General features: G+C 39.4%; 1 protein-coding gene across 3 annotated transcripts; it reads right to left on the reverse strand.

Annotated features, from left to right (window-relative positions):
* Positions 1-7: 7 nt before the first annotated feature.
* On the reverse strand, positions 8-25,713 carry LOC134310906 (glycogen debranching enzyme-like). 3 transcript variants are annotated; one of them, XM_062992655.1, is made up of 33 exons: positions 25,668-25,713; positions 24,989-25,199; positions 24,712-24,881; positions 24,091-24,294; positions 19,629-19,810; positions 18,373-18,484; positions 18,161-18,287; positions 17,948-18,050; positions 17,763-17,860; positions 17,540-17,679; positions 17,083-17,270; positions 14,858-14,981; positions 11,339-11,502; positions 11,101-11,202; positions 10,532-10,687; positions 9,319-9,469; positions 9,065-9,189; positions 8,242-8,354; positions 5,897-6,031; positions 5,672-5,802; positions 5,428-5,564; positions 5,179-5,312; positions 4,727-4,902; positions 4,413-4,515; positions 4,046-4,271; positions 3,759-3,870; positions 3,506-3,641; positions 3,048-3,160; positions 2,064-2,275; positions 1,266-1,363; positions 639-726; positions 409-542; positions 8-313 (listed from the first exon to the last, which is right to left on the reverse strand). In XM_062992655.1, the coding sequence occupies exons 1-33, from the start codon at positions 25,705-25,707 to the stop codon at positions 178-180; spliced, it is 4,581 nt and encodes a 1,526-aa protein (XP_062848725.1). In that variant the 5' UTR covers positions 25,708-25,713; the 3' UTR covers positions 8-177. The 3 variants fall into 3 exon arrangements, with proteins under 3 accessions (XP_062848725.1, XP_062848726.1, XP_062848727.1); XM_062992656.1 differs by lacking the exon at positions 14,858-14,981 and adding an exon at positions 16,275-16,398; XM_062992657.1 differs by lacking the exons at positions 24,091-24,294; positions 24,712-24,881; positions 24,989-25,199; positions 25,668-25,713 and adding an exon at positions 22,084-22,145.
* Between the last annotated feature and the right edge of the window lie 1,382 nt (positions 25,714-27,095).

Below are 27,095 nucleotides of genomic sequence, written 5' to 3' on the forward strand. Positions count from 1 at the left end.
AGGTCCCTTTATCAGTTTGTTTCATTTTTAATAATTTATTGCTACATACATATATGTATTGCTGCCTAAACACCTAAATGCACTTTCTGAAACGCACATGGACTCACAAACTAAGGAACAGCCAAGCTGAAGATATTTTAAGTACATTTTGTAGCTTGTACAGTCACCGAGGACAATCTACAGGTTCTCTGTAACACAAAGATCATATATGACTTCCAGAATGGTGCCAATGGACCAGGCTTGGGTCTCACAGCTGAAAGGGCAGTATTGTCCATTTTCATTAGTCAGCTCGGGTAACCCTTTCCATGGAGATCTAGAATATGAGAATAGAAGAGAGATTAGATTATTCTAATGTGCAGACTGTAAGATAGAGCTTGAGAAATATGTCGAGAAGGACTCTTGGTGTACCGATCCAAGTGGACATGATGCCTGGAGAGTACATTTTTCACCATGCACAATGTGTTCTCATACACGCCTTGGCCTGTCTGCTTGGCAAAGTAGAGTTTGGCTCTTAGGAAGTATCCAACCAGCCAAAGCCACTCCTGCAAAATAAAAGAGAGAGGGTTGAGTAGTGTAGTCAGTACTTGATTTACTAGCATTTGTTTTCACAGTGCCAATGTTGATATTATGAGACGTACAGGTCCTTGGTGGTAATTAAAGCCTTTGGCAAGATTGTAGTTGTTGCTATCCAGGGCGTTGTCATAGACACCACAATAAACCATGTCACTGTAAAATAATAAACAAAAATTTTAGAAATCAGTACAACAGTATTCATTTTATCATTATTAAAATACTATATACTTATATATATTGTGGCTTTTATAAAATAAATATTAAGAGCCCACGATCATGCCATGTAGGTCTCTGCTAGACATTGTCCACATTCAAGTAGAATCTGAACCAAATCAAAGACTTGGCTTACAATCAGTTAGGCGCCTAGGTGGCGCAGCAGGATATGCTGCTAGCACACCAGCACTGAGTTTCTGAACTCCTCGGTTTGAAACTCGGTGTTGCCACCGGTCGGCTGGACGCCATCTGGCGGGCATAATTGGCAGTGCCTGCAGCAGATACTAATTGGCCACCGTATCTGCAGGGTGGGGACCCACCACTGTTGACCTCTTGAGCAAGGCCTATAACCTCCAGTTGCTTGGACTGTGTCCTGTATCAGCTTTAAGTACCTTGGGATCAAAGCTTCTGCTGAATGCCATGAATCTAAATGTAATAATGAGCACATCCAAATAATAAGTAAATTCAATAGTACTCACTCTGGATCTAAGGTCCTCATTCCCAGTGGCCCCAGCAGTTTCTTTTCTACAATCTCTAATGCTGCCCATGCTCGGTCCACAGTAAACAACTCAGGAGCCTGCAAAACAGACTGTCTGTTAAAAATAGTAAAGCATTTACCAACATCATCAACGAGAAATCACAATGACAAACGTATTCATTTCTCCAAGGGACTGCATTAACTCAACACTACATCGCTTTACTACCTTATTTGTTAATAAAGAATGACAACAGAAAATTTTGGGCATTTGTGAGCTCTTGTACAGAGTTTCTGAAGTATTAACCCTTACTGTTTCAGATTGGTGGATGCTGTGTAATAAGATAAACCCTGATAGTGTGTGAAAAGTTATAACATTAAAAAACATTTAGGAAAAATTACAGGTCAATTTATTTAATATTTTTCATATTTTATGAATAAAATACTGTTTCAGTATGTAAGGTATTGTGTTAACACACTATGTCTGAGATCTGGGTTTAAATGTCAGCTGTGCTACAGGATGGTTGGGCATCTACACAGACATGATTGGCTATGTCTGAGGGGGACTAATGGCTGAAGCTCTGCGATGGACTGTTTCCCTGTTCAGGTCATTCCTGCCTTGTGTCCGGTTTTTCCAGGCGGAGCCAGACATCCTGCACACCTGACCAGGATAAAGCAGTTGATGAAAATGAAAGTTAAAAGTTTACACAAACTCCTAATGGACATGTCATGACAGGGTTGTAAGGAATTCTGGAACTGTATTTATAGGTAAATTATATCTATAAGTAAATTAACTGCTTACCACCACCATGGCGATGGTGAAGTTTGGTCGGAGCTGGTAGTCACACCAGGGACTGGAGGCACCATATGTATCTTTATAAATGCCTCTTTTGTGCACCAGCCCTGGATGTTTTTCATGTTTTTCCTCTGGATCAGGCGACACATAGAACATCCTCTCAAAGTTCTCCTGGATCCTCTGGTTCCACTCAGAATACAACACCATGTGAGTTTCACCTGAATTAAAAACAGTCATGATGGTCATGAGTTTGAATACACCCAAACACCTTAATCCAAAACATTAAGCATTAACCATTAATACTAGACTTTTACTAGACTACTAGTTTCCAAACTGTCACCATTACTATAAAAACCCACATTTCTCTTAAAACTTTTCCCTTGCTGGAACCAGGGGACACAAACCCTCCAAAACCCAAATTATTGTTCCTCCTCCACCAAACTGTTCAATTTCCACAATGCATTTGGACCAGAATAATATCTTCATGGCATCTGTCAAATGAGAAAATATGCTTTACGACATTCCAGATCAAACCTGGCATTGTGTGATGTAATCTTATGCTTGTGCACCTTTGCTAGATTGTGAGAAAAAAAATGATGAAGCTACAGCCAAGCAATGCTCATTCTAATAATAATACCATAGCATTAGCACGGTACCATTCTATAATCTTATGTGGCCTCATGGCTGAGCTGTTTTTTGTTTCTAGACACTAAAATTTTACATTAATACCACCTAAAGTTAAATACACCAGCAGGAAAGCAGTTTGACGAAATAACCTTTCAGAATGGCAGTATCTGCTAAATGTGCCACATTGTTCCAAAAGTAACAACCTATTTTACTGCCAGTGTCTATACAGAAGTTGAATAGATGCATATTTGATTTTATGCGGACACTTTAATGGATGTGAGTAAAACATACAGGGTTTTTACATATTTTGGGTCATATAATCTATGATAAATATGATGAGCATTTAACAATGAGTAGACATACCATCCTTTTGAACACTGACAGATGAGTAGGGGAAGTGACCATTTTGGTTTAAATGCATCAGCCAGCGAATGGTGGACTTACAGAGACCCACGATCTCTACCGCAGAGCCATCTCTGTAAAAAAAAAAAAGACAGTAACCCACTTTGTATTTCCCAAGAAACATTTAATTTCCATGGTCATAGATACACTGGTGCCAGCAATGGTTGATTTATGCTAATCTATAGGGAAAAAAGAACTGACATCACTACCACCCAGTAAACATGGACTTTTCTGGACTACTGCAAACAGATGACGATGGCATTGTCAAGGGTCAAATTTGCAATCTTAAGATTATACAGGAGAAAAGGTGGATTTTGACTGTATGCTGTTAAACTGCAAGCTACTGAAGCAGCCTGAATTTATTATTTTAAATGGAAAATAACACATTTTACAGAAGTATAGACATTCAGAAGCAGTACCTCGGGGTTGCTGGTATCCCTCTATTGCCTGCTTTGTCGCTCTCACCCATTTTGTCCATCCATGTACCACAGTTGAACTGATTTCCCCCATAAACAAAGCCTGTTTCCAGGTCTACTCTTGCCTCAACGTTAAACCCTGGCAAATAATAATACAGGTAAAAATGGATCATGGCAAATATCATGGCATTTAAAAGCTTAAAATGTTACATACTGGCATGATGAAAAAAACACAGGAAAGTAATATTGGACTAACCTTCATCTCTCATGTGATAATCAATCTGAGGCCCGGCATTATGTTCCCTAAATACAATGCCCTCCATGTGGCGCTGCATGGCCTCCTGGATCACATCATACAGAGGCTGGCCCTTAAGAGGAAAAAAATTCTAAATAAACAAAGTATCATTTATAATATTTTAATTCTTACACATCCAGTAACTAAAAAAATAAAATTGCTTACAATTTAATGCTATACATATTATAAATTATGGCATTATAGTTAAAACAGATACTTTGATACTTAAAACTACCAACTGTGCCTACCACAGTGCCTGCAGGCTGGGGTTCAGATTCATCAGTAGGATACATGCGAGACACAGGACACTTCAGGATGTCTATTCCATTGGGCACCATAGCACAGTAGTCCTGGATGCACTGCAGCCACCACCACACTGCATCTCGGCAGTTGTAGCGAGCCTTCATGCCCTCGCCAAGCAGGTTTGGGATCAGCCCATGCCTCATCGTGCCAGCAAATGCCAGGATAATGTTCCTGTAAGGAATGTTAAAGGTCTAAAGTAGGTACTTCATGGTAATGACAATGCCTAGTATAAACAGAAATTTAGAAGGGATGTCCCAATACTTTTGTTTATATATTTTACCTAAAACATAAAACATAATCACTGCTATGTACCTTGCCTCTATGTATCTTCCAGTGATGAGCATGAGTCCACGCAGGGCAACAAACGTGTCTCGGCCCCAACAGCGGAAAATTCCAGATGAGAAGTGAGGCAAGCCTGTGTGACAAGGGAATCCATAAAAGGCTTAATTATAATTATATCAAAATACAAATGTCCATACATGGCATGTTTTTATACAGTATCAGCACAACTGGAAATCAAACATAAACTAAGCACACTTAAACTCAAACAATGATTTGTTAGTCACATCAGCATCTAAATTCAGTCTCTTCAGTGATGTTTTAGATTACAAGTGTAGATATGATACCTGCAGCCAAAGATGCACAGCACTGTTCCTCCTGCTTGGTAAAGGGACTGAGGCGATAAGGGACGTCCTGCAGGGAGGGAGAAAGAGCAGGCAAAGCCGGCACAGGGCCCATACCACACATCTGTACTGAGCCCAGCGCCAGCTGCTTCACCAGGGTCGAACTGTTTTTCACGAAGCTGTCACATGACCAGAATAAAAAATAAATAAAAAAAAGTATTAAATAAATGGATAGCTGGATGGATGGATGCATGCATGACAGGATGGATGGAAGGAGGAATGGATGAGTAGATAGATAGCTGAGTAAAGGGTTAAATAGGAGGACCAGTGTAGGAAAACCCTCTGGATGGACAGATGTACAAATTCACAAGGTGAGATTATTAAGTAGATCATGGATCTCTGCATCACTTTAATTTTTACCTGTGCTTTTAAACATCTAAGTGTGCAAAACAGACCTGGACATTTTGCTGATGACGCCATCCACAGCTGTAGTGTACGCCCCAGCAATGATGGCATCAAAGTAACATGGCACGAGAAAGCGTGGCAGTTGTTTTAGGTAGGCAAACATAGCCTGAAACCACTCCCCCACCTGAGATGTTCAGAGACATACAGACAAATCATATAAACAACCAAATCATCTCCATAGACATTTGTAATAACAATGTAATGATGCTAAAATAAAGAAAACAACTTTAGTGTCAGACCTCCATCAGCGCTCCGTTTTTATCCAGGAGACGAGAGCTAATGTAATCGAGCATCCAGTCGCCCTGCCTCAGGTTGTTGCAGAAGGGATGGCCGAGGTCATTTTTGGGTCGAATCTCTGACAGCACCGACAAGAAACCTGTGGGTCAAAGCATGAGCTGTATAATCCAGTCCATGTACAGCTGATTCACAGTTTACTGTACTGTAAGAATGTTAGTATTTAGCTTAAAGTATACTTGTATGTACCTTGAAGGCCGGCGTACTTGAGGGACAACCAGAATGGAATACTGTAGCATCCTCCACCGTCCTCCCGCTCCTCATCATCACAGCGGAACAGCAGGACGTTTAGCTCAGCCAAAGACAGCTTGAAGACAAGGCTATAGTGCAAACGTACACACAATGCATGCTTTATAATAACTGTTTATTCCATAATTGGACCGAATTATGGGATCGAAAATAATTAATTCTTACAGTTCTAAGGAATTTTTCAGGATGTTTGGAACATCAGGATCGGTGAGACTGCTGGATTTGTACATGCGGTTAAACTGAGAGAGCTGAGTGCGTAGAAAGCCCACTGCGCTTTGAGATTTTGGATCCAGACTCACCCTGTAAAATCATGTGATAAACATTATAATGCTAATACAATGTACATTTATTTTACTTCTTTCATCTAAACCTAGTGCTAAAAATGAAGCTTTTATGTTTTTTTTTTTAATTCTTCCCCTTTTTCTCCTGATTTAGCGTAGTCAATTTGTCTTCCACTGCTGGGGATCCCGATTGCTTTTGAGGAGGGTATATTTGCCTGCTCACGCCCCCTCCGACACGTGCACAGTCCTTGCAAACCCTGTGCTTTCTGCACTGGCACCTCAGTCTGCTACCAGGGTTCTTGCACAGCGTTTGAAGATCCCACCCACTTTTTCCAATTTTCCCCACGCAGCAGATACGGTGGCCAATTTTTGTCTGCTGCAGGAACTGCCAATTGTGCCCACTAGATGGTGCCCAGTCGATTGGTAGCAGAGCCAAGATTCAAACCGGGGTGTTCTGAATCTCGGCACTGATGTGCTAGAGCAGTGGTTCTCAAACTGTGGTACGCGTACCACTGGTGGTACGTGAAGCAGCACGAGGTGGTACGCCAGATAATCTCGGAAAAGTAATTACATGCACCGAAAAAATAAATAATTTAATAATTATGAATAAAAAAAAATCATATGAAACAAATTGTGTAAATTACTAATAAAATCTGTTTCAAAGTTCTTATAATTCTGTTTTAATAAAATCAGTTTAATTAAAACAAATTGTATTAAAACTAATGTGTTTTTAAAAATATTCTGGGCTACGCAGCCACCGTACTTCATTACGTCTATACTTCACGTTCGCGGTTTCCATCTCGGAATTTCCGAAACGTTATCAGTAAAGTTATCAGTAGCTCTCTCACTTTTATCAGAGACAGATCTGCATTTGAAGCTCACTGATCTCGTTCCTGACATCACAAGGCTACTCCGCTAAACAGGCGCACTCACTGAAATGGTCAGTGGTAACTGCATATATACTAGTGATGAGTCGTTCGCGAACGATCCGATTCTATTGAACGGATCTTTGAAATGAACGAAAGGAACCGAGTCTTTTATTTCTGAGCAGCTCTTATCGGCTGTAATCCACCCATTCTGCTTCGCATCAGTAGAGGGAATTAATCATAACTCGTAATAAGAGCTGTTTATTGTCGAAATTCAAATCCGAAATCACTTTCAGTATCGCGGAGAGCAAGCGAGACACACACACACACACACACAGAGAGAGCTAGTAGTATAATGACAAATAATTGAGAAATAAACTATAAACTTGTTTAATTGTGTTAAATACAAGAGAGGATTTTTCTGAAACTTAATGCAATGTAACCACAGTCTGTCTCTTCTCTGTAGTTTTATTCCTTTTAAAATAAATCTTTTTTTCTCGTTTAAGTGTTGTTTGAATTAGGAATACATTTAAGGCAAAGTAGCAAAATTTGATATTAATATCGGGGGTGTCTTATAGTTTACGCAGTAGCGCCTCCCGAAGAACGAAGAGCCATTTTTTTGAACGGCTCTTTAAAAGGAACCGAGCCAAAAGATCCGACTCCCTTCAAGAAGCCATAATTCCCATCACTAATATATATACACACACACCTAATTAATGTGTGCCATATGTGGTTCTGAGATGAGAAACATAGGTGGTACTTGGAAGTTTTGGTTTGATAATGGGTGGTACTTGGTCTAAAAAGTTTGAGAACCACTGTGCTAGAGGAATAATTAACCAAGCTTTTATATTTTACTCTTTTTTTCATTTATTTTTTACACATTATTTTTTATTACTATGTTTGAAGAGTAACATCCAAAAGTTCCTCCACTGCTTCAACCAGAAAACAGGACAAAATCAAAGTTATATCGGACATTTCCATACTCGTACATGAATAACTGCGAGGATGGGAATGAAAGTCAAACTCTGTGCAGTGGTGGGCTAATGTATTTCAAATCTAATAGCATAAGAATACAATAAAATGATAAATGTGCTGTCTTTAGTCCTGTTCCACACTATTTGGTCTTACTAGACAGCAAAGTAGTGAAAAGTAGGGATGAGTAATAAATCCCTGTTGAACTTAAATGTGTGAATACAGACCCAGCATGCAAGTTTATCCTACTTTGTATTTATTCACTAATAAGAATGAAGCATTTTAAACAGAATGTCGAGAATACTCAAATGTATTAAAGAAAAAGTGGATATAAGTTGTTAGTATGGTTGAAGTAGTTTGACAGTTGACAGTGTGAGAAGTTTGTATTTACCTGAATGCAATCACACTTCCTGGAGTGAGCTGATCAAACACAATCTCTTGTAAAAACTCACTGCAACCGTTCGTCTTAGCATCTCCTAGTTTTGCTATCTGGCTGTCCTTTATCTGTCAAAACAAGACCGGAATAAAGTTGGTAACAAATTTACCTCACTGTATTATAATAAATTATCCACTGTTGTAGACCCCTGCCCTGACAGAAAGGAGCTGCAGACTATCAGTCACTCTTCTTTTCACCTGCCAAAGATGGAATCTCACAGAGAGCAGTATCATGTACGGACAGTCTTGCACTGCTATTCTTGAATCAGCCATCCCTCATGCAGGCACCTCAACCAGCCAGCAGAGACTGCAAGTGCAGCACAAACGAGGAGCCCAAGAGTCCTGTTGCGTGCTCTGGTTTGTTGATAGCACAGCTGAGATTCGAACTAAAGAGCTTGAGAGATTAGGGTGATGGGCTAGCACTTTTGTGTTTGTCCTCCCACCCACCTTGAATAAGTTTTAAATACATAGATAAAATCTGAATCCTGACCTGTTATACAAAGTTATTGATGTGGTCACTTTTACAAATGTTCTTACTTCTTTTTTAGCATCACCAAATACCAAGAAATTCTAAGATTTAAAGATGTATTTTTGAAAGATTTAACTTTAAAATTTTAAACCACATTGTATTCAGTTTAAGAAAGTAACAACATTTCCACTAGTGGTCTCAGATGTGTGCCTCTTACTGTATCTATCAGACATTACGTATGTGCTTTATCTGATATAAAAGTTTGGTGGTAGCTTGCATGGGTCCAGCTGTCCATTTAGGCTCAGAATACCTGAACATGTTCCTGCAGCTTCACAGTGTACTCCGGCATGCCATTTATACACTTCTCATCTTTCACATAGAAGTCTGTTTCTCTCTGTACTATCTGAGCCTCCAGAATCACCTCATCTATTTGACCTGTGGAGTCATGGGTTATGTGATAAAACATTTCATTAGGATTTAACATGGACATCAGTATTCATACTTATTCTAAATCTTAACAAATCTTATAATAATAGATCAGACAGTATTTGACAGTGTGCTGACCTGGTATGTACATGGGAGAAACGCTTTCTCTGTAGTGGTGTGTTTTGGGGTTTTTAAAGGCCGTTCTGGAAACAGTTACTACAGATTGATGAGTTCTTGGGCTGTGTCTGGTTATAGCCACAGTGTCCTCATCCAGCTGGTCTACATACACCTACAAACACACAGAAAAAAACAAATACTTCATTTAGTTAAAAAAAGGAAAACTAAATGTAACATTTAATCTTCATGTTTTGCAGTACTACAGGACACCAACTCATCGCAAGTCTTGGCTATCTACCCTTACCCCCCCCACCCACCCCCCATAGCCAATCCTGTCTGTATGTAGATGCCCGATCAGCATAGCACCACTGGGGATTTGAGCTCTGGATCCCAATGGTAGTTGGCAAGTGTAATTTACTACTGTTTCACCAAAACAATAAAGGTAAAAATCCTAAAATTCTGTCTCACAATTATCCCCACTATTATAATTCCTCTTCTGCTTGCACCACCCCCACGCTGGCCTAGGAGTAAGCAGAAAGCCGCAGTGTGAACAGAAATTCATACCATTTCCAGAGTATTTCTCTACTATTCATACTTGCTTATTGACAGGACAGCAAAAGTCGCTGTTGCAGTGGCATTAAGGAAAAACCCCATCTGACCTTCCAAACCACAGACAAGGCCAAATTTGTCTGTTGAGCACCCAATCAGGCTGGAAGCACTACTGAGACTTGGAAAGTTACTGAGACTTAGGGCAGTGATAGCTCAGTGGTTAAGGTACTGGACTAGTAAACAGAAGGTTGCCGGTTCAAGCCCCGCCGCCACCAAGTTGCCACTGTTGGGTCCCTGAGCAAGGCCCTTAACCCTCAATTGCTCATTGTGTAAGTCGCTTTGGATAAAAGCGTCTGCTAAATGCTGAAAATGTAAATGGAAAGTTAAACTAATTTAAATTTAACAGAACAAATTAGAAACCATTAGCTTTGGTCTTTTCCATTATTTTACTACTAATAATATTAGGATGTCCCTTTATGTCACAGAGTAAACGAATGTACAAATACACACAGCACTTCGTGTAACTACCACTCCCAGGAATGGAAAAAACATAGTGTTACAATAGAAATAACTCAATTCTTTTTACTACTACTTCTCTATTTCACTAAAACGGAACTAGTAGTGCAAAAGTATGTCTGTTTTTTACAAGGTTTCAAGATTCCTGGCCTACAGATGCCATACAAACCTGGGTAAAGCCCTTTTCAGCCAGCTCCTGGTGAAGCTTGTTTAGTGCCAGTTTCCCGGCCAGGATGCCCGACTGCAGGTTGATTTCTCCAGGAGAAGAAGGTAGAGCATCTGGGTTCCACCTGGAGTATAATCGCTCCTCAGTGATCACTGAAATCTAGGTAGAAACATTCGAGTGGAAACAAGGTTGACCAACCTGAAACTTTAACCAAGTAAACAATACAATTTACACTAAAGTCATCCTCAATTATTCAGACTGTTAAAGACCACTGTTTGTAGTTTATACATAATCAAGATTAGAAAAACAATCACAGTCTGTTGGTGTAAATTTGGTCATATTTAGCACTATTATCAGTACACTTCCCATGTGACTGGTTTCTATAAAAGTGAACCATTAATAAACAAAATGAAATGTGCTTCATGTTAACTGGATCCTCATCATTATTAAAATCATGCACATTTGGCAAAACAGGGTTAAAGGTCCCACGCTGGTCTTTAAACTAGAGGTTTACTCTACATCAAAGCTAGGCTGGGCAGTTGTTAGCTAGAATGTTCTACCTTCATCCTTACCTGGTGAGGAACCAGCTCATCGTATCCTCTAGTACTGCCTGTGGCACAACAGGCCATAGAGACGATAGCAGAGCTGGGAAGGGAGTCGTACACGGATCGGACCTGTAAAACAGGAACACTGTGCACTGTCATACAAGAACACTATAAACCTTGCCATTTTATTACCCTGATCAGATAGATGCAGATGTTTCCACAGCCTTCGTCAAATTCCATTATTACTCTCGCTCTTTTTACTAACCTGGATGGGACACTCGTTGTCATGGCTAACGTCGAGGAACATAGCAGGCGCTACGCCTGGAACCAAAGGTCTGAGATTGGGCTGGAAAAAGGAGCCGACAGGTTCTCCTCCAAATCGATAGACCAGCCTGCCTTCCTCATGACTGTCGCCAGCGCTCATAGCCTCTGCAGCAACACACGTCCAAAGTCAATTAAATTCAGGAGAAAATTATTCAGAGAAACATTTATGCTCAATTATTTAATAAATGGTAAAAACCATGTGTTGCCTTTACATAAAGCTGAGAAAAAGTATTCACTCCTTTTGAGTTTGCCTTGGTTATGGCATATTAGTCACATTAAACAGTTTTAGTTCATTAAACAAAGCATAATTATGCACAAATGGATGGTGCATTAAAAAAAAAAATTATTAATAATAATTAGTGCATTTAGTAAAGGAACAAAGTTATTCAAAACGTATATCACACATGAAAAAATGCATAGCCCTCATAATGGTTGCACCACCTTTAGTAGCAATGGCATCAAATAAACAGTTTCTATATTTTGAAATTAGTCTTTTACATCAATTTGGAGGGATTATTTAATCCCTGCTTTAAAATGGACAGACTGCTGTTTTTGAGTATGAACTGATTATGAGGTCTTACAACATCAGGTTTTTGGTTTTAGGTCAAACCTTCCATAGATCTTTTAAACTTCAAGTCTGTTTATTTTTATCCATATAGATGTGAACTGGATAATTTTGGATCATTTGTACAACCATATTACTCCTCAGCTCATGGACAGTGATGGTCAAAGATAATGTAAAATTCTCCTTGTGAATTTTATACAACAAAATGAAATTCATTAACCCCTAATTAACAGCTTGTTATCAGGGTCCTGATTCAGCGAAGGACCCTCAAACTATCACATTAGCCATGTTGTGTTTGACTATACGTATGATGTTCTTCCATAAAGATTTAAGTCTGCCATGAATTAAAAGTTGGTGATATTGTCAGAAGTCAAGAACTCAGGTTAGAGGGCAACAAGGAGAACCTTTTTTTGTCCATGTAATAAGCAACAAACCTAACTATCTTTGAGTGGCAAAATCTAAGCCCATGGTGATGTAAAGCTTGCCTGACTGTGGACACTTTCCCCTGTGTCCCATTTACATATTCAGCATTTAGCAGACGCCTTTATCCAAAGCGACTTACAGTCATACCTGTCAAGTCTCCCGTTTTGGCCGGGAAACTACCGTATTTTACCCCTCTTTCCCGCCTTCTTCCCGTATTAGTATTTTCCCGTAAATTTCCCGTATTATATTATTGTGGTATCTTCAATCATCACATCCAAATATAATATATTTAAGTGTCTTTATTATTAACCAACAAATCTCAGATAAGCAATAAAGTCATGTGCAAACTCTCAGAACGGTAACTTTCTTCTGACCCTCCTTTAACCGCACCACAACAATAACAAAAGGTAACAGTGCCTCCCACAGATTCAGCTCCCCATTACAGGTAAGTATTTTTATGTTTCCTTTACACAATACTACAATTATAATTTAAAAAACATTCCTGTGCCTCTCCAAACTGAAATGTCACTAACCTCGCGAGAACTGCCACCCAGGCTGCTGCAAGTGGCAGTTCTCGCGAGGTTAGTGCGGACAGCGGGAACAAACCTGGAACAGGGAGAGATGGATGGATGCAAGGAGAGAGAGGGCATTCCTGCCAAAAAAGTAAAGTCTGCATGTAAATATCTAGAGAAATGGGACATCGAATTTACCTTTCTAAAGAGGAGCAGGATGGGGCAGAGTTATGCATTCTGTAAGGTTTGTAACTGTGTTTTCATTTAGGCTGTATTATAAGAATTACATATGTAGGAATGTCCACAGCATTTCAGTGTCAACAAAGGTAGGCCTATCAGATTCTGATCATCCAATTGTAGTTTGTAAGTGTTTCACAGGTGGTTATTTTAGATTTCTTGTAAACCTGTCTTAAAATGTAAGGGATACTGAACCTCAGTTGGGCTGGTGGGACGGCTCGAAGCGCGCGGCGGAAAATTTCCCTTATTTTTAAATCCAAAACTTGACAGGTATGCTTACAGTACAATTACAGTCTACAATCTGAGCAATTGAGGGTTAAGGGCCTCGCTCAAGGGCCCAACAGCAGCAACCTGGCAGTGATGGGGCTTAAACCAGCGACTTTCTACCCACTAGGTACCCTAACCACTAGGCTATGGCTTGTAATTCATGACTCATGAATTAAGAGGCAGTGTCACAAACCTAAATAACATTTTGAAACTTTCTACACTGCCAAATTAATAAGCCATGTTTCTTTGTGTATATTTGGATGCAACATATTAAAAAAACAGCTTTTTATTCAGGTCCTGATTCAGTCGTGTTTGACTGTATGATGTTCTTCCATAAAGATGTAGTATTTTGCTGTTTAAAAAGTATAAAAAAGTAATAATTATAAAATAGCTACAAAGTGGTTAATAAGTATCATTTATGAAAAACTTATCACACACAACCTGTCCTGTTTGGAAACTCTTAAAAGTAAGTGGGAAGCAGACCTGGATGAATCAATTTCAGAAGTTGTTTGGCATAAAATTTTGGGGAAAATCTTTTCTTCTTCTATATGTTCAAGACATGCTGTTATTCAGTTTAAAGTCGTACACCGCCTTCATTGCTCAAAAGTTAAACTTAGTAAGATTAAAACATCGCTGGATCCCACATGTGATAGATGTAGACAGTCCCCGGCCTCTCTCATACACACGTTTTGGACGTGCCCGAGGCTCCAAGCCTTTTGGCAGTCTTTTTTTTTGACACATTTTCTACAATATTTGGACAGGTAGTAGCTCCCTCACCATTTATAGCATTGTTTGGAGTGGCCCCAGCGGACGCCTCTCTTGGTGAACTGGAAGTAAATATGTTGTCTTTTTGCTCACTTCTTGCTAGGAGACAGATCTTGCTTAAATAGAAAGATGTCACTCCACCAACTTATAATTACCTTAATGGATCTGTTGACAAGTTTTATAATATCTGGCAACCTTTTCTAACATTTGTTGAGAATTTGGAGGCTGACAGCATTATTGTGTAACTCTTATTTATGTCTTTTCTCCTATTACTATTTTTTTTTTTGTTATTTGATCGATTATTTTTGTCAATTTATTTATTAATTTATGTAATGTCTTGCTGGAATTTGGAATACATTTGTCTGGTATTTGATGGGTGAGGGGTGTGGGTGTTTGTTGTACTGTATCTGTGATAAAACTTTGAAAACAATAAAAAGACCTTGTTCAAAAAAAGTAATAATTATGGTTGTAGTTTTAATTGTGCACTGTATAGAGAAATATTGCAATAATTTAGGTATTTCTAAAACCCTTGGGAAATTTGCATACTTGGGAAAATATTTAAGTTATTGTATAATCATTTATTAATCATTCATACTCTATAGATTGCTCAAAATGACTAAAGATTGGATTGAATAACTTTCCACTGTACATGCATTGATTTTCCATGCACTTTCTTCTGTCTCACTCTTACCCCGGATGAGGGAGGTAATTCCAAGGCGAGAGATGAAGACATTGTCCAGCTCCTCGCTCTGCGTAAAAAGCTCAGCCACCACGTACAGATCGGGCCTGTGTTCACGAGCAATCCTCAGCATGTACTGCAGCCACAATCATGCCAGGTATGTAAACAGCAGGGTTAAAGCAGGAAGGAAAGCAGAAGGCAAAGGCCATGCAAAGGCATCCAGAAGAATGTAGTGAGTGTGTAAAATGGACAAAAAGTTACAAATGTTAGCAAGCAAATAAATGTATGTGCAGGTCAGTGCATTTGCATTAGTACAGCAGTAGAGTGAGCAATGCAAATGAAACAGTGAGCACAGTGAGAAATAAAATTTTTGGTAGAATCAAATTATTAATGGCATTATTTACAAAACAGAACACAAGAGAGAGAAAAGGTCAATTTAGACTCATGCATTTAAATACATACAGTTGAATTAAAAACTTTACATACGATTAAAGGCAGATGTATGCCATACCAGTCTTGCAACTGTTCTTTTTGTGTGTAAATTATTGTAATGTATATATTTATATATATAAAAAATAATAATGATAAGTCTGCCATAAGTTAGAACTTGGTGATAGTGTCAGAAGTCAAGAAATGGGGTTAGAGGCCACTCAGGTGATGCAGCGGTAAAATACGCTAGCACACCAGAGCTGGGTTTTCGAATACATCATATAAAAACTCAGGTCTGCCACCGGGTTGGCTGTTGTTCACATTGTTGGGGCAAGCCGGATCATGGGTCCTCATAACTGGTGCAATTACAACATCTGCTGGCTAATTGATGGCACCTACACAGGGCTGAGGAATAATGTTGATCCAGGAGTGGCTGTCTGTGCACAGTGCTGATCAATATATGAACTCGACTCAAAAGGTAAAAATTGCAGTCTGTACTGAGCACGTGTCGGAGGGGGCATGTGTCAGTTGAGAAGCGTCCTCAGTCAGCGGTGGAGGGTTGAATCAGTGGAGGATGCAATCATGGTAAGTGGACTAGATTAGGGGAGAAAATTGGGTGAAAAAAGTTGGAGAAAAATAGAAAATGAAAAAAAAAATGGAATTAGAGCAGTGGTCCCCAACCACTGGGTCACGGACCGGTACCAGTCCGTGGGTCATTTATTACCGGGCCGCACAGAAAGAATAAATATTTATAGATTGCTACAAGAGCAATTACAACCTATAACCTAAAAAAACATTTTAAAACTTTCTACACCACCTAATTAATCCAAGTTTTTTAGGATATTTGGATGCAACAAAAAAAATACACACACAATACAATTATCCAAAACTTAACTAAATTTCAATTTCAATACTGATATGACAGACATGTCCCTACTGGTGTACATAAACTTTTGACTTCAACTGTATGGCTCTTTCAGAAGGCAGTTCATCTCAGTACCTCTGACGAGACTGTTAATCCCCAGACTGTTAACAAAGGTATTGTCAAGCTGCTCGCTGCCAGTAAACAGCTCAGCTATCACGTACAGATTGGGTTTGACCACCCGGGCAGTGGCTAACATCGCCTAGAGCACAACATACCATATGTTACGGTGTATTTTAAATCAATTAGCATCTAGCATGTCCAATTTAGTCTTTGTTTCTGTACAATTCCAGCCTCTGTTGAATCTAAGGTAGCCAATGACCAAATACCTGATTTTAAGGGAAAAAAATATTCTGACCATATTAACCTTTTTACGGCACATAATACACAGCTAACAGTTTAGCCTAGCAGAGCTAGTTTCTAGAATACACTGTATCATTAAAATTATGTGGACATCCTTTCTAATTAGTTGTTTTGCTATTTTAACAACACCCATTGCTAACAGAAGCTTTGAATTAACCATACGACCTGCACTAGCTTTAAAACAGTACATACTAAAAAGTAACATTCAAATGTTGTAAAGCAGAAACCTCTATAAGCAACAAAACTGGGGTTGGAAATAGCAATGTTGGCCAACAACATATCATTGTTTATTGATTTGGATGTGTCCACATACAACTTTTAGCCATATAATGTACATTGCCATTAATTAAGGCCAACATTTGACATGCTTTAATACAAATAAGGTTGCCAGTACCACTCTTTTCACCAGTAGAAATGCCAACAGATTAATCAAAGTCCATGAATGAACCAATAATGGGTTATACAGTCAAAAGTGTTACTCCTAGTGTACACTACATAAAATGAAAAAAGTGTAACAGTGTACCTCAGCTACATGTAGAGGAGTGGAATGGCAGTTGTCCAGACGTAAACCATAGAAGTGTTTGGCTGTGATCTCTGTATACTTTCTCATGTGTTCCCACAGGTACGGACAGTCCTCAGGTTTACTGCCGTAGCGGAGTTTCACACTGTCACCCCAACAAACCAGCTCTCTCCTTAAATAGATGTTGGTGCCTGGTAAATAAAAAATCGATTAAGTTTAATAATAAGTGTTTTATCATTTTCTTCCTCTTGCTTTAAACAACATTGTTAATAAACAACACGCACATCATAATACAAAAACTAGATATACACTTTGATGTACATTCTGTGGCCAAAGGTATGTGAAGACCCTCCAAACTGTTGAATCCAAGTGTTTCTGTAAGGTCCATAAACACACAGGGCTAAACTTCTGGCAATATAGTGTGGAACAAAGCAGCAACATTTACATGGTGTTGGCTTACCAGTTTCTGCAAAGTTCCTGAGAGGGACATCTCCCATTACCCATCCATTTTGGGCCAAAATGTGGCATGCATTATCCGGATTCTGTAGCAGCAGGTCCTCCTTCTCCATGGACATATCCTCAAATGGGAAGGTAAAATATCTGCATCAGAAAATATACAAAACTCAGTCCATACACTCCTCACCTAGTTAATTTTTTACTGCTTAAGCATAATAAGGCATTGCCTTGTCACCAATGGGTGCGTCCTGGTGACCAGTCCTAGTTTGGGACCCTTGGCTGCCAGGCGTTCATATCTCACAGTTCCCAGTATGCAGTTTACAGCCTATAAGTAAAACAACCAACAAATAATGTTTATAAATAGTGGTCTACACGTAATATATATGTACAAGTTGACAGAACCTGATTTGACCTGTTCATGGTGGGTGCGCATTTCCTTATAGCACTCCAAGTTCAATTCCTCCAGACTGTTCTTGAACCAATCACAGCGCACCTGGATGGCTGCTGGACCATTCCTGTTGATTATTAAAATAGCCACCACATCTATAATCAACTATTTGAGATCTGTACAAAGCTCATAAGACTTTCCCTTTGTAGTGCTATTGGCATGTCTTAAAGAACTTACGTGTGTCTGCCAAACATCTTTAGTGCCACCTGCATGTCTACAGTATTTCCAAACCGCCTATACTGTGGATCCTGGATGATCTTCAGCTTATGCTTTTCCTCATTTTCTGTGCCAGCTGGAGTGTTATCTGTGGCACAAAGACACAGATCAATGCACACTGCATTTTACATTTTACAGTCATCTTATCCTAAACTGGACGTAAAAAGACTTGCCAGCTTGCAGAAGCTTTTGAAACTGCTCCACAGCTTTGTCCACATGAACTTGGAGGAACTCCCAGAGCTTCAACAGAGGGAAAACATACTCCCACAGAAGTTCTCTGAGGGTCTGCAAATAGAGATTTGTGGTTTTGTCAGATCCTTGTTTTTCATCATTCCATTACAGTACTCACCAGTAAAATTTACATACAATTGTAAGGATCGTGTATGTGATTTACAAACCCTTAACCCCCCTTTTGGTAAAATTATATGATGGCATCTGATATGTGTGAAGACGTCATTGTTACTGGATGTTTATGATTGTCAACAGAATCTTAAGAATCATCTGGGAACTAAAGACACCAAGCAGTCCAGCTTCTGAATGGAATTTTCCATAATACAAGTCTTCTGCTGCTCAGCATAGTTCTTTTATACTATTCATAACAGGCCAGACAGTTTAATTGGAGACAGGTCTGTCCTGCTAGCAGGTCAGTCTAGCACCTACACACTCTCTCTCTGAGTATGTATGTGCATAATGTGGTTTGGCGATGTCACACAGAAACACTTTACACAAAGATTACCTGCTCCTTTAAATACTATTATATTCTTTTATACAAGGGTTCAAGTTTCTGCACTTTTTATTTAACTCCTAATCATTTATTAGGAATTTCAAAAACAAATAACATCACTTTTCACAGTCACCTACTGATGCATTTTTCCCAGTGTCGTACCAACTTTTTAATGCCATCAGCAAAAAATGTTTTTGGTTGAGTGTGTAGCCACTAATGCACCGCTGCTTTCACATCATCATCACATGAAAATCTTCTTTCCCTTAAAGCTTCTTTGAGCGGTCAAAAAGGTGGAAATTAGATGGTGCTAAATCCGGACTAGAAGCCCTCTCAGTCTCCTACCGAATCACTACTCCTTCCGCCCTCACTGTTTCCAATGAAAATATAAAACTTTTTGAAGATCCCTCGTAGCATCTGCACAAAATGCTATTGTACAAAAATGGTAAAATTACATTTTACTATGTTTCTAGTGCTAACCTGCCCCTGTACCATCCTTTTCTTAATGTGTGCAAAGTGTGCAAATATTTACAAAAAAAAATGAAACTGAAGTAAGTTCAAGTCAACATGGATTTACAATTCACTGCTCCCTGTCTTATGTGCATTACCCTTCCTGTCCCAACTTTTCTGAAACTTATGTTTGTGAGTTAAGAATAAAAAATAAATGTAATGCCAACATGATATATCAAGTGCAGGCACCAAACTCACATCAAGGTGCTTGTCATTCTCAATCAGAGCTGGCAGACCTCTCTCAGTGTATTTTCCATCTGCAACGTCACAGCTGAAGTGCCAGAGAGCTCTGTCCAGCATCCAGGCTGGCCTCAGATGTGGAGAGTTTAGCAGGTTGTAGCCACACTCGGGATGCTGTTTGAGCCATTTACTGTTAGCCGCTAAACAGAAAAACAACACAAATGCTGATAGATTTGGGTCTAGGCAGAATTAAGGCTGAAATTATACTTGTTGTGAGATTAAACGTAGGTAAACACATAATTTTAAATAAAGCAGCAGTAGAATGAGTTCCTTTGATAAACCTAGACAAGTATAAAGGTAAGGGGCAAAATAGTGCAAAAAACCAATACAACAAAAAGTCAGAATGTGTCCCAAATGCATAATAAATAGTAAGCTATGTCAAGCGAGTCACATTCCATAATGTCACTACTAGTTAGAGTAGACCTATTAATTAAGTACTATGTGGTTTGGGACATGGCACTTTTTACATAAGGGTGCAGATCTGTACAGCCACTTAAGGATTTATATACAGCTGTGTTTTTCAGTCAGTGTTTAAGCGAAGCCAAATGTAGTTTGGCAGTATAAACATATTCACTTCGTCAGCTCTAAATTTATTCTAAAATGTTACTCGAAATTAGTTTTAGGGGGAGTTTGGTTTGGGGGACGTGGTAGCTCAGTAGTTAGGGTACTAGATAGTGATGGGCGGATCGATCCAAATATCAATATTATCGATATCAACGTTGGTATTGGTAGGATCGATACTTTAGTTTTACTTTTTCTCCGCTACATTCAGCACGTTTCTCCCGTTTTATCAGAACATAAAGACCATGTCTGTACAGACTCCGCTCCTCTCACATCTTACATGCTCACCTCGCTCCTCCCTCCGGCTCTGCTGTGTTTTGTTGTGGTACCGTCACGTAGTTAAGTTGTTAAAATCCTAACAGACATCGGTACACTGGTAGGCATTGGAAGATTGTAAGTTTTTGAATACTTTGCGTTGCAGATACAGAAATAAGGGCAATTTTATGGAAATAACAGTGCATACATGCGTAGTGAGGCTCTTATTCTGTGTGTTCGTATTTTGGTGAATGAGAGCTTTTTTCTTTTGACTTTGTGCTTATAAATGTAAACAGAATAGCATCTATTTTTTGTTTTAAATTAATAAGGACACCTATATTCGGTCACTATTAAAATGTACACATTTATTTACCCAGCAAACACAACTATGTGGTACGAGTGGCCGCTAAAACACACGCTGTTCACCAGAGCTGAGATCTCAAATACATCGTATCGAATCTCGGCTCCGCCTTGCCGGCTGAGGCTGAGTGGCTACATGAACAACGATTGGCCTGTTGTTCAGATAAGGGGCGGGACTAAAGCCGGATGGGGACTCTCTCTCAGACTAGTGTGATTACGACCTTTGCTGGCTGGTTGGTGGCGCCTGCACGGAGATGTGGAAGGAGTGCGGTAGGGGGTGTGGCCCTCGATACCAAATTTTGCAGTATCGCACACCACTAGTACCAGACTAGTGATTAGAAGGTCACTGGTTTAAGCCCCAGCCCCTAAGCAAGGCCCTTAACCCTCAATTGTGTTGTATCAGTCACCATTGTAAGTCACTTCGGATAAAAGTACATGCTAAATGCCGTACATGTGAATGACAATGAAAAGTATTTTCACAATGTTTAGGCAATTTTGTACAGAACTATTCATAACTCTTTACTCCTAAATTCAAACTGAGTCCATAATTACCCTATATTTTTGAGATCTTTAAACAAGACAGTGCATTGGCATCAGCTCGCACATAGTTAGGATAGTTACATCCATACACCATGCCCTATTTTTAGATCTAGGACAGAATCTTTCTTAATCTCTAGAGGTGTTGAATTTCAGGATAAGGCAAAATGTTTGACCTTCAAAGAATTTTGTAGACATTTGCCAAATTTGTTCACCTCAGCTTTGCTGCATGTGTTTCTTTGGTTCTTGTAGACCAGGGCTGCCCAATTTGGGGCCTGCCGTCTCTTTTTTTTGGCCCGCCTCGCTAGATCAAAGTAGGGCCTACTTTTGTCAGTAGCTGGGAATTTCTTTCAACAGGTTTCAACTGTCTATAACGCTAGCTGCAATCCATTAGCTGACCACAATTTTACATGAGACAGTGGAGAGGAAAGGGGGGCGCTGTGGAGCTCCTGTCAGCAGAGATTAAGTAACCTATGATGACATGAGTGAGGCTGTTAATCATGGAGCATATGAGGCAGTGGCATACGGATAAACAAAAATTTTAAAACAGTTGGCAGCATGAATATTTTTTCACCGAAATAGGTTCGACCGCAGTTTGCCTCATCTGCAGACTAAGAGTGGCTGTGCTAAAGGAGTATAACATCCGTCGGCATTATGACACAACATGCACACCTGTTCTCAAAGTACAGTGGCGAGTTACCTCAAAATCTCATCTTCTTTCAAAGATAATATTTTGATCTGCATGTTTTTTCTTTACAAATTTACATTTGTTCAAATGTTTCTGCTCCTAAAAAGAAAGATTTTCTATCATTCGTTGAAATCAATAAAAACACTGTTAATTAGAATAAACAGTAGTGTTTTATTTAACAATAAAAAGGTGATATATCTTAATTTAATGCAATATTAAAACAACATAATCTTTTTGTTTTGGCCCATGGCCCTTTATTGAGATTAACTTTTGGCCCCTTATAAGGGATTATTTGGACACCACTGTTGTACACACTGTAACTACCTCATCTAAGAGAACTGTCTTTACTGAGTTTTGGTATATGCGGTACAAAAGTGATTGTTAGAGACAATGGATTAGAAGTACCTATTTAGCTAGCTTAGCATGTTACCAACAAAAAGATTGCTGATTGTCATCAAACTCCCAGTGTATGAAACTTGCACATGTTGAACCTTAGTTTGCAAATTAAAACAGCAAAGCCTGCAAGAACAAATTATTTCAAAAATTACATTTTAGGCATAATTAAAATGGGCAGTCATGGCTGTATTGCTAGATGAGCCTCAATGCTTGACCATTATTTTCAAGCCATTAAAATCTACACCAGCAGTTTTCTGGTGTAAATGCTGCAAATCTAGGACACTTGTTATGATAACCATGTCATGTTTCTGGTTTTAGTGTAAAAAAAAAAAAAAGGTAAAAGGTTTAATACCCTACATTTGATTTCCCCAAGAAACCCCATGTCTTTTGTGGTTAAGACTAAACAAATCACAGATGTGTTAATGTTTGTCTTGTTTACCACATATACCTCAAGCCTTCTTTATTTACTACTACTACTTAAATCCATAACTTGTATGACCAATACAGTTTTTGGCCTTTTCGAAGTCACAGTGCAAAGGTAATCTTTATGCATCCCATACGTACAGGCAGGAGGCAATTCCTTAAAGTCATGCCAGTTTAAAGAGAGTGTTGACATTGTCCCAGAACACTTAGAGGACAGAGTGAAACACAGTAATGGCAGAGATAATGCTGTACTCTACTTTTAGAGCTCGGCCATGTCAAGCGAAATGTCAAAAGAACACACCATTGTAGCACCTTCTTTTCTTGCTGCCTGTCAAAGACTATGATGTACTATGTTCATATCAAATTATTTTTTTGAAGAGATTCAGCCATTTTTCCAACTAACCTTTTCTCTGAAAACTAACCTTCAGATGATTGGCGACAGATAGCTGCAGAAATCTGAGAATGTGATGCAATGAAGACAGCTGCTTCTGCAACACTTCTTGCTCAGAAGTTGTTCCCTGTATTATGCAGTATTGGCAGTAAAACACAGAAAGACCACACATCCTCGAACCAGCTGGAAAGGTCGTGGGTTTTAAATCCAGTGAATGACATTAACAAACTGGTCCATGGAAGGAAGAATAGCCAACTTAAGTCATTTTGTCCAGACCTTAAACTGAGACTTACGTGGAGAAAACAAAATTTCTCTGCCCTTTAAACCCCCCAGCTTATCAGAATAGCTGCAGACTAGCACCTGGCTCCTCCAACACGTGTCATCACTGGCTGCTACCTAACACAAGCCAACAGTGTTACATTCTAACAGAGAGCCATAACGTGTACAGAAAGTCAAGCTATTTCCTATGCACTCCTCATGCTGACGCTTAAAATATTGCTGCAGCAATCCGGAGAAACTCTATCCGAGCTCCCCTCCCTCATACATAGCCAATTGTTGAGCTGGTAGCACTGCTGGCAATTAAAATCAAGAGCTTAAACTTTCCACAATAGCTAGGTAGTGCATTAATCTGCTGTGCAACTCAAGCACCCATGCCCATTTTTTTCTGGTTTTAAAAATCCTGGTTCTCTATTGAGTTAAGGTAGCATATTCGGGAAGGGTTGAGCTATTGGAATCATCCCAAGCTTTTTCCATGCTAAAATATCATTAAACGTGCTGTTATAAAAGGCAGAATCTCAGTAGCTTGGTACCTGTATGGTTGTACACAACATCTGTAATGCAAACCATGTTCCAATCTTTTCTGATCTTTTCTGTTAGATTCCCCACATCTGCCCAGGTGAAGGTCTTTCCTGGAGGAGAGAAATCTGGGTTCAGCTCAAGCCGGTCAGCTAGGGAGTAGCAGGAACGTGACTCGCCCAGTGTCTGCAGAGGCGTCAAGTGGATCATGTTGTAACCTGAGTAGAAAAAGCATACATTGTTACAATTTCTCCAAGTCATGGTACATGGGATCTGAGTTATTTCTGTGCAGGGCATTTCTGTACAGGTCAACTATTTTTTTATGATTATAAATTGTACACTGGTGCATTGTCATGCTGAAACAGGAAAAAAACATTGTCTAAACTGTTGTTACAATATAAATGCATGCATTCTTCTAAAAGCTTTGCTGTAGCATTAGTATGTCACTGAAACTAAGTGACCCAGGCCAGTCCACAACAGCTCCATATTGTTCCCTCTCAACAGCCACAGAGCAAGTATGACTTACTAAAAAGGTGGAAATGTGTTTACTAGTTCAAAGGAATGCTTATATGCTTTTACCATTCAAAAATCTCTGTTTCTCTAACCATCATGCTAGATGCTGTTTGGGTTCTTACCAGTTTCCTTGGCCACTCTGAGTCGATCTAGCCATTCATCCAGTGGACCAAGACACTTGGCCAGATAAGTCTGAATGGTGATGCTGTTCAAAGGAAGAGGCTTTATCTCATGGCCCACATGCAGCACAGGGTCCACGACGAAGTACCCACCACCTGACTTCTCTTCATTCCTGACAGGAAAATCATGGTAAAAATCATGCTTGTGCCATGAGGGTTTTAAAAATATTAAAAAATGAAAAACATTCTGAACCCAGAGTTGCAGGGCTGTAAGACCTACCCACAACCAAAGTAATACTGGTAAGATCCTGCAACCTCAAGTTCCAGTTTGCAATACTTGTCAGAGTCATCTTCCTTCCCAGTGGGGTTGATCCAATCCAGGGCTTGAAACTCTTGGCTGTTGAACTTTTTTCCTGGTGTAGGGTAGTTGGTGTAAACACGAACATTCTTTCCTTGCAAGGTGGGCCCCAGACGGAACTGAAGCTCATAGCCTTAAGCAAATTAAAGACACAATAAAGACAAGAACGTCAAACTGTTTTCTCATGCAAGGTTTTGGTCCTGAACTTAATGCTACCCTTTGAGTCTGTGCATGGTCACCCATCCATTCACTTATTTGTGTAATGTATTGAGCATGATCCAGTCTATATATTACAGTACAGTCTGGATGGATCTGCAGTCTTTGGAGCAAAAACTAAGCAGCCCTGCAGCTTATTACATAACTATGCTAATTTGATCCTCCACAGATATGCCTAAGTAATGCAAAATGAGAACCTCAAATCCAGAGGCTTGTGTTGCATGACTCCAACTACTGAAGACATTGATGAAACCTGAGGCAAATCCAGCAACCCCGACAGATATTTTCTACCAACAGATCTTTACTTTACAACAACCTTAACGAAATAAATTGAAAAAATAACACTTTTCTAACTGGAAAAATAAATAAATTTTACTACTCATACCTTGTTCCAGGCGAAACAGAGTCTTCTCTGGTGTCTCCATGTCATTGAGCGAGAGCTGGTCTCTGTGGTGTAGAGCATATCATTCTTTTTTTAGGATAACCTTTACGCGCAACTGTTTCTCTGCAGTGCCAGAATAAAGCGGGGCATACACAAACAACATGTAAAGAGTGTATATAGAAAGACCTATGCAGGTTCATAAATCATTTTCATTCTCAGACCCAGCCACAGTCTTCAGTCCAAAACCTAAAAAGGCTTTAATAATTAAAACTCAGTTTACCTTTTAGACTCTGGACATTTTCTGGATTTAAACTAAAATGACAACTTTAATTATTCAGAAAAAGCTCTGCAGTTACATTCAAAATCTTGAGAATGGAAATCAACTGTTCATACAGTTGAAATATCACCAAGACAATAACAGCAAATGAATACAGCAGATCTTAACACTTTAGTGCTAAGTGCTATTAGAATGTAAATAGCACTTCTAAAACAATGTGCATATAGAAATTGGTGTTTCTAAATCTGTTTTACAAACCCCATTTCCAAAAAAGTTAGGACATTTTGTTAAATGCTGTAAAAACAAGAATTTGATCAACACTTATTTAGCTGCCAAAAGGACAAAAAAGACCCCTAATGCTCTTACTGTATGTTTGTGTACAAGTTATAAATGTGATGCCAGCTACAAACTCAAAAAGTTGGGACAGGGCAAAATAAGAGTAAAAGGTTTAGGTACTGAAACCTTCCACTATAAGCAGGTGAATTAGTAACAAGTGAGGGTATCATGAATGAGTATAAAAAGGCTCATTCTGGGTCAGATGGGTCATGACTGGCCACTATGTACCAAACTTGTTAAGAGAATTGTCATTCATTAAAAAACAAACATTTCTCAATGCAAGATATATACGTACATATTCTGACCTGTGATGAATGAATAATATATACATTAATAATGTAAACAGTTACATGCATAATTAAGACAAACTTACACTGAATTTTTTACATGCAAACATGCAACATGTTTGTCCCAGTAAAAGATGTATGGCTTCAGTACCTCTGTCCTAGTGAAGGGGGTGTGGCCTCTGTGCATGTCAGTCCTAGTGAAGTGGGTGTGGCCTCTGTGCATGTCAGTTCTAGTGAAGTGGGTGTGGCATCAGTGCATGTCAGTTCTAGTGAAGTGGGTGTGGCATCAGTGCATGTCAGTTCTAGTGAAGGGGGTGTGGCCTCTGTGCATGTCAGTTCTAGTGAAGGGGGTGTGGCCTCTGTGCATATCAGTTCTAGTGAAGGGGGTGTGGCCTCTGTGCATGTCAGTTCTAGTGAAGTGGGTGTGGCATCAGTGCATGTCAGTTCTAGTGAAGGGGGTGTGGCCTCTGTGCATATCAGTTCTAGTGAAGTGGGTGTGGCCTCTGTGCATGTCAGTTCTAGTGAAGTGGG

Source organism: Trichomycterus rosablanca, chromosome 3 (genome assembly GCF_030014385.1).
Source record: "Trichomycterus rosablanca isolate fTriRos1 chromosome 3, fTriRos1.hap1, whole genome shotgun sequence".
Taxonomy (NCBI): Eukaryota; Metazoa; Chordata; class Actinopteri; order Siluriformes; family Trichomycteridae; genus Trichomycterus; species Trichomycterus rosablanca.

Excerpts from the sequence above, each read along its gene's own strand:
- LOC134310906 (XM_062992655.1), bottom strand. The coding sequence starts at position 25,707 with ATGGAGACACCAGAGAAGACTCTGTTTCGCCTGGAACAAG. Across the intron at positions 727-1,265 it reads ATGAGGACCTTAGATCCAGA|TGACATGGTTTATTGTGGTG; the intron begins GTGAGTACTATT and ends ATTATTTTACAG. Across the intron at positions 543-638 it reads TTAATTACCACCAAGGACCT|GAGTGGCTTTGGCTGGTTGG; the intron begins GTACGTCTCATA and ends TTTATTTTGCAG.